We start from the raw sequence: 14,036 nt of genomic DNA, 5'->3' as shown, positions 1-14,036 counted from the left end.
ACATATTATTTCATTGTATAGTTTGTATAATTAAAGTTCATTAACATTGCCTCTTTTTTATGCAGAGCTATGATAAATGTTTTCTTGGCTCCTCGGAAACTGCTGATGCTAATAGAGTGTTCTGTGGACAACTTGGAGCAGTATATGTATTCACTGAAGCACTCAACCCAGCACAGATTTTTGCAATACATCAGTTAGGACCTGGATATAAGGTAGTAATGGATCTTACAAGCATACTTTTGTACCCCTGGAAATGTCAGAAAATAATTGGTAGATATAGTTGGAAAATTAGTTTGAATTTAGATATTCCTCTTACGATTTTCATGTAGGGCTGTGTGATTTATTTTCAGCAAAAAGTAAGCGTTTTTTTAAGCTTTGTTACTAATCTTAAACTCCACCATTTGAAAGATGCAAGGAGTTTCTTTAAAGCGTAGTTGAAACATGATTGTATGCAAGTTTTATGAGTGTGAGTCATAATCAGATTAGGATAATTTTGTATTTATAAACTGGAGGAAGCTTGTCCCCTGATTCATATCCAAAACTTAACTTAAAACAAAATAAAATTCAACAAAGCATAATATATTTATAAAAATAAGAATTCTACTCAAATACAGAATTTTTAATGGTTTTGCTGAAATAAGAATTGAGCTTTTTACTTTTGCTTTGTCAGTGACACTTCAGGGACAATTTGGACAAATAGATAGTTCATGCATAAATGAATCTTTAATAAAAACGGTGTCTTTTATTTTTGGGGGATACCTGTGTATAGTTTTTCATCAAGAAAAACAAAGCAGATGTTTTGTTGAAGTCTGTGGAAACTGCCTAAGAGTGAAGGCTTGAAAATGAATGAGTAAATCTAATCTCTGCTACAGACTATTGAATTTCTACCATCAATTATTCTCAAGTTTTCTTTTGCTGATTTGTGAAATTTGCATTGTCATCTGAATTAGACTTTCAGATTAATATATTCTATATGCTTTGAGAATAAAAGCTTAAAAAATTAATGAGTAAAAATCAACATTCAGATTCAAATAATATTAATTTGATGTACTTAATTGTAAAAACAGCTGACACTTGAATGACAATACCATCTGAAAATATCTTTTATGCTGTGTATATAATGTGAATAAGTAAATTGTTGTGCCCCAGGGAAGTGTTGTTTCTTTCCAGATCTCTGTAAGAAAGAATGCCCACTCGAATCTTTAAATATAATTGGGTGTTTAATCAGAATATTCAAAGATAGGAGCCAAATAGAAGATTAACAATTAAATCTTACCAGTTCTGATGCTGGAAACCCCAAGATAGTTCAACATCGCACAAACCTTTCAATCAGGGCGCAGCACATTGTGCAGATCCTGTCTGTGGAAGTGTTTACCAGCATTTTGGTCTTTGGAGCTCTCAATAGGATATTCTTAGAACAAGTCTATTCATCATTCAGACCGGCAAGCAAAAGGATGTTCACATAAGAACATGCCGCTTCAGTTTTAGATGGAGATGAGGACACACCAGGTGTCATAACTGCCAAGTGGGAGCTGCCTGCGAGCTCCTCCGCTCCAGTTCCCCATCTAGGTTTATCCGATGGCTAAGGGGTATGTGCAGCACAGCACAGGCCTGTGCCTTTGTGGCACGGCTGTTATGTGGGTCACTGACTCTTCGCTGCACAGTAGCTCTGTGGTTAGGATCACTACGTATGTGCGAAGCTTGCTTGGAGAAGAGGAAAATGGTTGTGTATTGTTGATGATTAAACCCTTCCATGGAATGAAAAAAGTTCACAATCAAGAGAAGCATATCACCTGTGCAAATGAGAAACATTTTGTTTATACCTAATACTGTATTTTATTTGAAGAAAGACTTTAGCAAAAAATTTTTTTTTTTGATCATATAAGAGTTCCTGAATTTGTAGCAGCATGATAAAGTGATATCAAATACAGGTAAGCAAACAGTTTTGTTTGTTTCAGGAAGCAGAAGTTATTATATAATGTTTGTTGAGAGCTTAAGGGGTTCACACAGTAAACATACTTTTATACTAAATGACATTTCTTGTAGTTATTATACTACCCTCATTACAATGTTGTCTAATTACCTTCCTTGATTCATAGTTTTCCATTAACCTACACTTTTTTCACAGCTGTAGCTTCTTACTGATTTGTGCAAAATGTTAATTAGATGAGATTTAATACTTTAGGAACATTTTTCTGTGGTATATTGTATTTTTAGGTGTGGAATGAGTTAGAGCATGGTTAGTGCCCAATTCCTTCATGAAGGAGTTTCCTTCCTTGACTAAAAAAAATCCGCAGGTAGTTTGTACTAATAACAGTAAAGATGTTCATTAATGCTTTTGGTTCCCATTTCTCACTACAGAAACTACAGAACCTCTGAGAGGTTAGTCAAAATGTAGCTAATGTTTTGCCATACAATTTTATAAGACTCTAGTATTCATTAAAGACTAGTCTACTTACTGTCTATACAATGTATTGATATACATTTTCTCTATAATGTTCACCTACAGTCAGCTACAACATTTGTTCTGATCTGTCCTCACTTCTCAATGACTTTAAATGCCTCATAATCATTTTAACTTTAGCTTCAGTTGAATTGAGCATTGGACACAGGCAGTTAGTTGGACTGTGGTCTTCTGCTATTGCTTTCTGTCTAACTTACTAAGTTTTTCTTGCAAAAGTTGCTTTGGACTGTTGAAGTGCATGTAGTGAAATTAAAATTTAGACTGTAAATATGAAAATCGTAAATTATAATTATTATAAGCATAATCTTGCATTTGAAGGCAATTTTTAATTGCTTTTAAATAGTTTAGAGCAATTTCTTTTATAATTTTAATGGTTACAAAAATGAAAATTGACAGCTTAATATTTTGTTAATTTTTTGAGTAAAAAGATTGTAGTATAAACGTTTAACAGGTTTAGCTCACACTTCTACAAGGTGCTGCACGTATACACACACAGTTTCAGCTGTTTAACTAGTTGCCCAAAGCTTTTTTTTATTTTTTAAATTTTTATTACTGATTGTAAATTTAAAAATTATAGAAAGGTATATACTATCTGAATAAATTCTGAAACCACTATCTATTTTCCTTTTATTTTTAATTTAGAAACCTGGAATTCAGAGTTATTTCTATAGAATATGTAAGCTAACAAATAAAGAGCGTAATGAACTCTGGAATTTCATGCAAATACATTATATCTTCCTGTATATTCCTGTGATGTTTAAGGTCTTGTTTATGCTAAATGAATGAAATTAGACTTCTCAGTTTAGTTCAAGGATAACCTTCAAAGGTTGATTAAAACTCTAGAGTCTGGCATGGCAATTGCTTCTCCTATAACTCTTCATGATGTTTTTTTCCTTCCTATGTGGAAAACAATGAGTATGGTTATGGAATAAATAATTTTAAAAACCTCTTCTTTACATTTCTAAAACTATAGCCTAAACCTTGACTGAAAGGATCATACCTTATGTTATCGAAACTAATTTAGACCACTTTAATCATACCTATTCCCCATCATTGTCAAATAGTGTTGCTCATGGTGATTAGGAACATCATACAAGTCCTCCATATATTGTTACAGCTGCAATAGATAGGTGACATTCCCTTGTATACCTGGAAAAGTTTTAGATTAATTTTTACATCACTTTATTATAAAACCTCTAATAATTGCTACCCTGAGAAGATGCTAAAGATATGCAAATTCACATTCATTATGTGTTTCTAAAGATTGTGTATTATATGTTGAGAACCAGCAGAAAAATAATGGCTAGAGGAATACATGAGGAATTACTTTGTGATTGTTTTAGAGTAGTTGATTCCTTGAGGCTGCTACAGAGAAAATCAAAGACGTGGCTCAACAGTTAGCTACTCAAGATAGGTTCTTCTTAGAATACCAAGGAGTGCAGTCCCAACCACTTCTTCGGGTGTTTCTGAAAAAGCATGTAGCAAATAATTTCAGTAACAGAGGGAAAAGAATCTTTCCCATGCTTTCTCAGAATCTTTGAGATCAAACTCCAACAGCAACTTTGAAGACAAACTGTAAACCATTTTTAGTCTTTCCCCCTCATTTGGCTACGTTGTCCTGCTGCTCTGTGTTTTTCTTCTGTTCACTGAAGGTTAGACACCGTAAATGAGTCATTCCATCCAGTTCTACAATAGACCACTTTATCCTCTCCTTCCTTCCTTCTTCACAAATTCATCCCAACCGGAGATCTAGGTGCAGGTTCTTTCTGCATTAGGCAAGCCAAAGAGCAGGTTCTACAGGACTACAGAAGTAGCATAATTTATTTTTATAATTTCCTTATTTTCAAAAAATGACAAAAGAGAAGCCTTCTCCCCCCCAAATTTTTCCCCATAACCAAAAAAGTGAACTACCTCCTTGAATTTAGAAATCTTGGAAATGCTAATGATTGCTGGCTTTATTTATTTTATGAAAGCCTGAGATATGCCTTTCACTTTAAGTTTGCCTCTTTCATGTCACAGTAAGGTGTTACTTAGGTAAATTCCTTCAGACTCTGTGCATGGGCAGTGATCCTTCATTTCAGAACATTTCTGTTCTGTTCTATTTCTAAATCCAAGGGAGCCTCAAGCAAAATGTAGATGGAATTGCTGGACGTGTAAGATCATATATACATGCTCCTGTCTGACTTGTTGATGCGCGCTGACCTTTTGGGACCTTTCGCTGTAGCGTTCATTAAATGTGTTATTCGTTCTAATTTTGGTGCTGTTAGTTAAATGGTGAAATCAACCTTCCCAAAAGTTCAACTATTCTAGATACATTTGGAGCTCCAATTGTGCCAAAGCTTTTCTCCCAAAGGAGACCAATTCAAAATACATGAAAATTTTTGGAGAATGTTGTTATCATTTTGTTTTTTGGTTTTGTTTCTTTTTTTTTTTTTTCCTAAACAACCACCACCTATGGTAGCTTAATTAATTTACAATATCTTCTTTAGCCTGTATATACCAGGATTCTTAATTTATTTTCTTTCTTTTTTCTTTTAAGGAGAGTGACTATCCTTTATTTAGTGCTCTACTTGCTTTGCTTGTGAGAACAGAGCCTATTACTTGGCCTTTTATTCAGCTGCCCACACAGTCGTTCATAATCGTTTGTAGTCTGGTGTAGCTGTAGCTGTTGTTAAGACATCTGGAATCCAGGGAAATCTGCACGCTCCATCAGTGTACTGGGACTCGTATCAGTGAAATAGATGCATAGTTGTGAGTACGTAATGATGTAAATAAAATTAAAATCAGAAAGTTTAGGAAAAGGCAGATCTTGTTCTATAAAGAAAACTGGTTCTATTGTATCTCGACCTTCATCCACCCTTTTTCTATGATGCAGATAGAAGCAGAGAACTTTAGGATTAACTTGAGAAGTCTTTTAAATCAACTGTTACATTATTACATGTTACATGCTTATTACAGAATAGTATAACATAGAGATAGTTGATAGAATTTCTGTACCAGTCTTGTATCTGAGAAGGTTTCATACTACCATCTAGCTCAGTGTAAATATAAAGAACTGATTTGTTATGATTGTTTACTTTGAGATACTACATTTTCAGTTGTACAAGATCTAATTTACATAAATATTTTTGAACAAAAAATGTTTCATTAACTGTATGAGTAGCAATACTGAAAAGCTGCTGCTTTTAGAAACTGTTGTAAAGAAATGAGATCTAAATTTTGGTTTTTTAGGAAAAGGAAGGAAAATATAGTGTCAATAAAACAATGTTGTTTGCCTCTGTGATGAAAACAGTGATGTTTGGGCATCAACTTCTTATTATTTTAAATTACATTTAGTAGAAACCTGTTAGAATTCAGTACTTACAGTCTCAGGTCTGCTCTGTACTGGGCATGCTCACTTGGAGGCTTGCAGGTGCTGGACAGGACTTCCACTTACTAAATTGGTGCTCCCAGTTGCTAGTGGTTGCCATAAGGAAAGGGAAGCGAGAGCAGCATTCCTGCACGTCCTGTGTGTTTTCTGCTCCCCCTCCTTGCTCGCTGGCAGTGAGGGCAAGAGAGAAGCGGGTCCCAGCTGGGGTTTGGAGAGACTGCTGCCTCTCCAATAGAGCAGCCAGGGAGATGATGTGGGAGGAAGAAGGGCATTTGATAGCAATATTTTGATACTATTTACAGAAGGAAGTTTCAACACGCTCCCCTTAACCTCCCACACAGGCTACAGAACGAGTTCTCAGATTGTTCTGTGCATTTTTTTTTTGCCTTTGATGAGTGCTGCAGCATCAATCACTGTCATGTATGAAGTTTGGAGCAAAAAACGCATTCATACATGCACATATGAACACATGAACAAAGTATTTATTAAAATTCAGTTTTGTGTAACCCAGATTTACTTGCACATGAGGTGCAAAATGGTATTTTATGTATGATTGCTGAACCTCTGGTAGCAAAATGGGTGAATGGTAAATCTAGAAGCAGCGCTTTCTGATGAAGGGAAGACCTGCTGGTATTTAAGCAGTGGTACTGATTGGCCACAGCTTCCTTTACTGGAATAATTCTTCCTTTGTGCTCATCCTTGCTTTTTTTTTTTTTTTTTTTTTTCCTCTCTCCTTTTTAATCTTATATTTTTTCACCAGGTTTGGAAAATATTAGATGTTGGATTTTTGCTGCTGTTATGCCCTTTGGCAGGTTCTGTGCAGATCCCAAGGTTGCATTTCTTCAGTGACCATTAATTAACTATTGCAATTTGAGCTTATACTCTTGGGAGCCTCTGCTATCTTCGTGTGCCTGTATTCTCCCAAGCCCTTATTATAATCTGCAGATACTGAACTTCTTTTCTCTTTTTATAGAGAAGGCCAGTATTAGTAATAAAGGATTATTATTTAAATGAATTTATAGCTTTTCTTTCTATTCTATGATAGTAATCTTTGGGCAGAACTCAGTATTTCCAGTTTATGGTCACTTTCTTTAATAATTCCTTTTATGTCTCTTTTTTCCCAAAAATGTGACGCAGTGTTAGTATTGATTTCTAGCTTATCTACCTGTCTTTCAAATAATGATCTTGGATAAACTCTTGCAGTATTGTAAGCTCTGAAAACTGAGATGTAGAATAGAGCTTAGATCTGTTGATAAATTCAATTTAGAAAGCTGCAAAATTTCATGATAATAAAATAATAAAAAATTCGCGTTGAAACACTTTTCTTTAAAACTTTTCATTTTAAGTATGTCAAATATATAAAAATAAAACATTCTGAGCTTTGGAATCTGACAAACCTTATGGCCATGAAAAAAATTGCTAGGTAAAAAGTATTTATTTGTGGTAAAATAACAAAGTATAGCATATGCAGAAATGCACATATTTTCTGAAAGTAGCAAATTCACTAAGTTATTTCATGTGCAATATGTGTACAGAGTTTAATCTCTATAATTACAAATGCCTTTTGGGGCAAAAAATATCCCCTTCCTCAGGACAAGTCTGTAATTTGTAGCCGTCGTTTTCTGATAAGTGACATGTAGCCAGCAATATCAGCAGAGAGTCAGCTCTCAAGCTTTAAGCATCAGGTTTTTCTCTTTGAATATTTCTACTCCAGCAAGTAGTGTGGCACAGGGGTTGTGGAGTAAAAACATTTGGTGCTGAAGGCTGAATGTCACCAGCGTCTGCGTTTTGGGGGGTTTACTTCAGACTGACTGTACTCTGACCCTGCAGACTGAATGACTTTTAGGACATTTTCTAGTTTATTTCACCTGTTGGGATAGTTCAAAACAATTTTGCAATATGAACAAAGGTGCAGCAAGAAGGGTTAGTTAGGAGTTTCTCTCCAAAAATGCAATCCTATTCCAAATTGAAATGCAAATGGAGATTGACACACTTACTTCCCAGTCATTTCCCCCCTCCACCCTTCTTAGTTTTATTCCCTTTTGCAGAGCCTGTCTCGTACGTTTTTAGCATGGCATTACTTGACATCACCACGCATTGGACACAGCTGACTGACAGACCTGCGCCTATGGCTCTCAAGTGGCTGCAGGAGCTGCAGTCAAGTGCCCAGTCGATTCAGTCTGCATCCTTCTTGTGACCCACATACAAAAGGGATGGTTGTCACAAGAACTTACGTTGTCATGTGTCAGTCACTGAAGCAGATGCCCATTCCCATCACTTGGCCTTAAGCAAGAGCATTTTGTCAGGGTTCCAGCAGTATTTTGCAAAACCTGGCCAAGTTTCATGAACTTTCATAATACGTAGGATCTTGCAATGTGTTAGGAAATAGCCTGTAAATTGCCTATTTTAATTCTTCCAGCCTGGATAGCGATAACCTCAATGATCCTATTTTCTATGGTTTCATGAAACTTAATTTCTTATAGAGTTGAGGAAAAGAGAAATGTATTTGCTAGGACAAAAGGGATGAAGACAATTGCATTTTGGACTCAATGTGTGGTATAGGCAATGAAAATGAGCAAAATGATGCATAACTAAACTGCACAATAGAGTATTGTAAGTTGCGTAAAGATTTTGGAAAATACAACATTGAATTTCGTATTGCATTAATAAATGGTGATCATTTCTAACAAATTTTCTTGACTTTTATCAGTACTTTGTGTTACTACTAGTTGTCTTTCTGCCAGTGTCAAATAATTGTAACATTCACAAGTAGTTACATGCCAAGTAACTCTGACAGCTTTTTGCAGAAAAGAAGAAATCTATCTTGTGCTTGAATGATTTGTCAATGCTGTTAGGAAATCTACTTTGAATAAGATATGAATCATGATGTGTTTAAGAATAGTGGGGTTTTTCATTCAGTCTTCTTTTATAAAAGCTCTAAGTTTGAGAATTATTAATTTAAATTATGGCATTTATCATTTTATTTACATTTTATTTAGCTTTTTTTTTAAACATAAATAGCTTGTTTGCATATATTCCTGACTGTAGCTTGTTTGCATATAATCCTGACTGTTAATGAAGCATGGGATTTATACTCTTTAAAAGCAACTGGTCTCTTAAAAGAAATGATATAGGGCTTAATATTCTAATTTGAGTAAATTTATGTTAAATATACAGGACAATTTATTCTGTATTTGTTACATGTTGAATGCTCTATTTTTTAATTTTAATGTTTTTACAGCTGTTTAATATGACATTTTTATTCCATGTAGTTATTTTTGAAATCTGTTAATACTGATGCTGAGAGGAGGTATAAATAATCCTACATAAAGTACCAAATAATACTACATAAAATAGCAAATACAATATTAATATGGTGATGTGGAGTAGAGTAAATATAAAAATGATCTCGTTCTATAGCATTAAGCTGCTGGATAATTTTTAAAATGTAGTTGATTCTATGTTACTTCTCAAGTCTCATGTATTTTATACATGTTTTCTGATAAATGTTTTGTTAAAAAATACTTGCCTTATAAAACTTTTTTTTGCTTGTTATTTTTTCAGAGCACATTCAAGTTTAAATCTGAGAGTGACATTCATCTGGCTGAACACCATAAGCAAGTGCTATATGATGGGAAACTTGCAAGTAGCATTGCCTTTACTTATAACGCTAAGGCTACTGACGCTCAGCTATGCCTTGAATCCTCACCAAAGGAAAATCCTTCAATTTTTGTACACTCCCCACATGCTCTTATGCTGCAGGTTTGTGTCCTATTTTAATAATCATAATTCTGTTAATTGAACTAACTACGATAGAAAAGTTATAGTCTAACTGGATGTTGTTTCTAATTACTAGTTTTGTTCTATATACAGCATTAGCAATTAGTAAGTATATGCTTACTCTTGACATATCACTTTGTTGAGATTATCACTTTTCTCCTTTAAAGCATCCTTTCCTTTTTTTTTTTTTTTTTTATGTTCTGTGCTTTTTGCATCTTTCTACAAGCTTAGAGAACAGCGTACAATTGTGCTGCTATGACTGTTGTCCATTGCAAAATCTTTGTATCTTAATATTCTGCAGAGGAAATTTGAGAAAAAAAGTTCTCAAAAGTTCTCTAAATTGTTTCTGTGTTGCATACTTAAAGCTACTGAATTAATGTTCTGTGATCTCTGTTAGCTCAGCATCACTTGAATGATAAGACAGTTGTGCTATTGTACAAAGAGGTCATTATTATGTATTATTTCAGCTCTTAGTATGTCTGTCACTTGAACTGACCTTTTTACTTATTTTCTAGAGCAAAAAACAATCATTTTTTCATTAGGAAATTGTATGTACCATACCATAAGCTACAGTTTGCCATGATACTGAAGTTTCTCTGTTTAGCACTTGCCTTCTATTTCAGTAGAATGATAATTGAAACATAAATAATGAAACTAAGTTAGAACGTATCTCATGTAGTTTTTACTCAATTCAGAGTTAATGAATTATCAAGTTATGAGATTTGTAATTGTCCTTTCAAACTGAGATTAATTTCCTTTTTATTATTATTATTATTAACTTAGGATGTGAAAGCGATCGTAACCCACTCCATTCACAGTGCAATTCATTCGATTGGAGGGATTCAGGTTCTTTTTCCTCTCTTTGCCCAATTAGACAATCGACAACTACATGACAGTCAGGTGGAAACAACAGTTTGGTAAGCTCTTTGCAAGCAAAATAAAAGTAATAAATTTAGCTAACAATATTTCTAATACTATTGTGAGAAGGTTTTATTTCCTTTTTTTTTAAATGCTATGATCTATATTTTATCTCTGTTTCTTTGAAAATTATATTAGCTTTGAAAAAGTAATTTACTACAGAGCCATGCAGATTGTAGTAACCACCTGAAGACATTCCAGGTGGAATTGGACATAAGATTGATTGGATTAAGTAATGAATTCAAATCACTTTAGAGTCATTAAGTATAAGGGATTTTTTGACAGTTTTTGCAACTTTAAGATATTAATGTACTTTTACTTGATAATACTCAGTGTATTTGATAATATTCAGTGTTCAGTGCATTTTCTTGCTCAAAGCTTCGGTATTTGAATCCATATTTAACAGTATTACAAATTTGAAAAAAGATATCACATCCATATTAACACATGGGCAGAACATTGTGGCCGTATTTCAATTGCAATAGTGACTGTGGGCGTAGGAAGAAAAAATTGAACGGAGTCACATGAAATCTCTACCCTGACAACATGAAACTCATTATAGACTGCAAAGCCCGCACTGAAGTTGGATAAATGCTTTGGGGGTGGTCTGAATTGCATTGCATAGAAGTCTACCTGTACCCGTGCTGACCTGTTTAAAGCTAGCTCAGCTGCAGTTATTGTAGCAAAGACAGTGCTTACTGTTAAAGATCTTTTACCATGTACTATGTCATGGTAGGGTCTTACTCTAAAGGCAGCACAAAGCATCTAAAATTTTCAGCATGAAGTATGGAGCCTAAACTTCTTGCTTGAAGGGGCTAGAATACTCACCAGAAGGAGGTAATGAAACTGAAAAAGTAATGCTTAAAAAACGATTTTAGTATGGTTCCATGCATGATGAGACATATAGCCAGAGCCTGCTAGAAAACATTATTTCAAGGCAGTATAAGCTTACTTATGTGTTTGAATAAATTTATAAAGCAGAAGCATAATTCAGACTACATGAATTATTTTACTGCTCAGAATATACTCCAGAATTCTTTCTTATGATTTTTTCCTTTACATTTAATAGTTCAATAATAATTAATTAACTGAGCAGTAATTAAATAATATTAAAATGATCTGTAATTTTGAAAAAAAATTGAAAATGATACATTGGCATAGTTTCCCCTGAAAGGTCGTTTTTCTCATTCTAATTTCAGAAATTAATGAATTTGTTAAAATTTTCTCACATTGTCTGCTTTCCCTCTGGTAAATTACTTCTAGCTAAGACAGCCGTTGAAATATTTTTCTTTTCATTCTCAATATAGTGTGAAAAACATAAAGTATTTCATGTGACTACTTTCTAATACAATGTTAGAACTATTACCACAATCTTAAAAATAACTAATTCTACTTTTAAGTAATACTACTGAAAATAATTTCATTCAATGTTTTAGATAGAAAAGCTGGTTGTATATTGTTTTGTGTGTGAAATTCGCTTTTTACTAATTTGTTTTTCAGTATGTATTTTGCATTGAAGTATTATGAAGTAAGGGGAAGAGGAAAAAAAGGCTTAGTTTAAAATAACTGTGAAAAAAAATCTATATGTTTCTATTTATTGGTATGGCAGCAGGAAAAATGCTTTATTCCAATTTAAGAAAGATTATATATGTGTTCATGTGTGTGCGTTTGTGTGTGTGTTGATAAAAGATTTGTTCAATTCATTAATGAGCTGACTCAATAATAGATGACAAAGCAGTAGCTTTGTCTGTTCAGAAGTGGAGAGTTAATACGATGAGAATTTTAGAAATCCAGAAAAAGCTTTATTCTTCCTTAGTGTGTGGTCTTTCAGTGAAAACATTCATAAACCTCAGTTTAAAATGTGCAGAATCATTTAAGGAGTTAGTTGAACTGTAAGTAGGAAAAAAATGTTCTGCTTGAATAAATCAATATATATCTTCTATAATTAGATTATTTTCTAGCAAGAGCTGGAATGCTGTTATGCTCTAAGATTGTACAAATGTATAATACAACAAGATGTGATGCTAACTCAAGAACATATTTAAAAAACTTTTAAACAAATGGATGCTTGAGGGAAAAGATGCAATCTAAATTACCACGCTTTGGCATATGTACATTATTTTCCAAATTTTTAGTCTAATAGGAGATAGATAGTGAGACAAATAATAGAATAGTTTAAGTGAACAAGGAAGTGGGCATATGAAAATAAACAAATAAAAGATTTCTGGGGCAAGGCAAGATGAATGAAAGGGGAAACATAAATATGTAAAGGGTAGGGTGTAAGTTTGAGATTAGTTGTTGGAGTAGATGAAGAAAAGAAGTATGCTTATTCAGTCCTTTCCTTATGTCCCTTTCTTTTTTTTTTTGGATTGCTCTATTTTTTTTTCAGGTGTTACTTACCTTTCAAAATTCAGTTTCTGAACTGTACCTAATACTTGTTTATGCCCTTCTTAGCTGTGAAAATACAAGTGTTTTTACTTCAGCAAAACAAGACTGCACTTCTTTCTAAAAAAAAAAAAAAAAAAAAAAAAAAGTTGGCATTCAACTGGTACAAAGTACATATTTTTCTAACGATACTGTCCTAAAGTAAGTAACCTGAGTAACCTGTACATGTCTTTGCCACAAAACAAAAAGGCCAGATAAAATGCAGTGACAGTAGACCATTACATTTGTAAAGGCTTACTACAGCTGTATTATTTCTTTCTGGTGGTCAAATGAGGGGACTCAAAAGTTGTCTCTTGAATAGCTGTGCTGCCTTTTGTTTTATGTGTTACTTGGAGGATGGCAAGTGTAAATGATTTGATACTCCAATGTAAGTGTCATAGGTCTCCAGTCTATTTTTCTGAATCCTTCTCTCCAAATGTATAAAAATCTGTGTAATAGATCTCAGTTTTGAGGGGATTTTTTGCATTATAATAGTTTTCTTAAAAGGCTCAAAGGGGAACACTTTTTTTTTTTTTAATCTGCTTATCCATTGATGACTGATCTTTTCTAAATTAAGAGATTAAGTAAAAATAAAATTTCAAATTGTGAAGTAATTCATTGTGTATATCGTAACCTTGTAGTTAAATGCTAATCTTTGTGTATATTCTTTTTTTTTAAATGTGTATTTTTGTGTACATCTACATCTTCCATGAGGACAAATATTGAAATAACCTACAATTCTGCCCTTGAAGCCCTGTAGAGATTGTTATACTTTTGTATACTGAAACTAAAAGAATGAAAACTGAGTTCATATTTTAAACGTGTTTTCTTATTTGAAATGATGCTCCTGCTCTTCAGAAGTGTGGTCCATGAACTTGAATGCCAAGACCACTGCTTTTTGTTTTGCTTCTCAATAGCTTCTGCTTTTGCTTCTTCAGAATAGAAAATTTAGCAGTATAAGTTAACAATGTGTTTATGTAGTAAAAAGAAAAATAAGATGCTATTGTCTGTCATGGTACAATTGTTATCTTTAATAATATCCATTGGTAGTATAAAGGAAGGATTTGTTTTGTTCATGTC

At 33.5% G+C, this 14,036-nt stretch overlaps 1 protein-coding gene across 2 annotated transcripts in view; it reads left to right on the top strand.

Moving 5' to 3' along the window:
* NBEA (neurobeachin) overlaps positions 1 to 14,036 on the top strand; it is a 519,777-nt gene that overhangs the window by 130,976 nt on the left and 374,765 nt on the right. For both annotated transcript variants that reach the window (XM_062567111.1, XM_062567112.1), the window contains exons 8-10: positions 66 to 212; positions 9,399 to 9,596; positions 10,398 to 10,531. In XM_062567111.1, the coding sequence (XP_062423095.1) occupies positions 66 to 212; positions 9,399 to 9,596; positions 10,398 to 10,531 (479 nt within the window). The remainder of the gene's footprint in view (positions 1 to 65; positions 213 to 9,398; positions 9,597 to 10,397; positions 10,532 to 14,036) is intronic.

The sequence above is a fragment of the Rhea pennata genome, chromosome 1 (assembly GCF_028389875.1).
Source record: "Rhea pennata isolate bPtePen1 chromosome 1, bPtePen1.pri, whole genome shotgun sequence".
Taxonomy (NCBI): domain Eukaryota; kingdom Metazoa; phylum Chordata; class Aves; order Rheiformes; family Rheidae; genus Rhea; species Rhea pennata.
The sequence above is the reverse complement of the archived record's forward strand: the minus strand, read 5'-3'. Positions and strand labels throughout refer to the sequence as shown.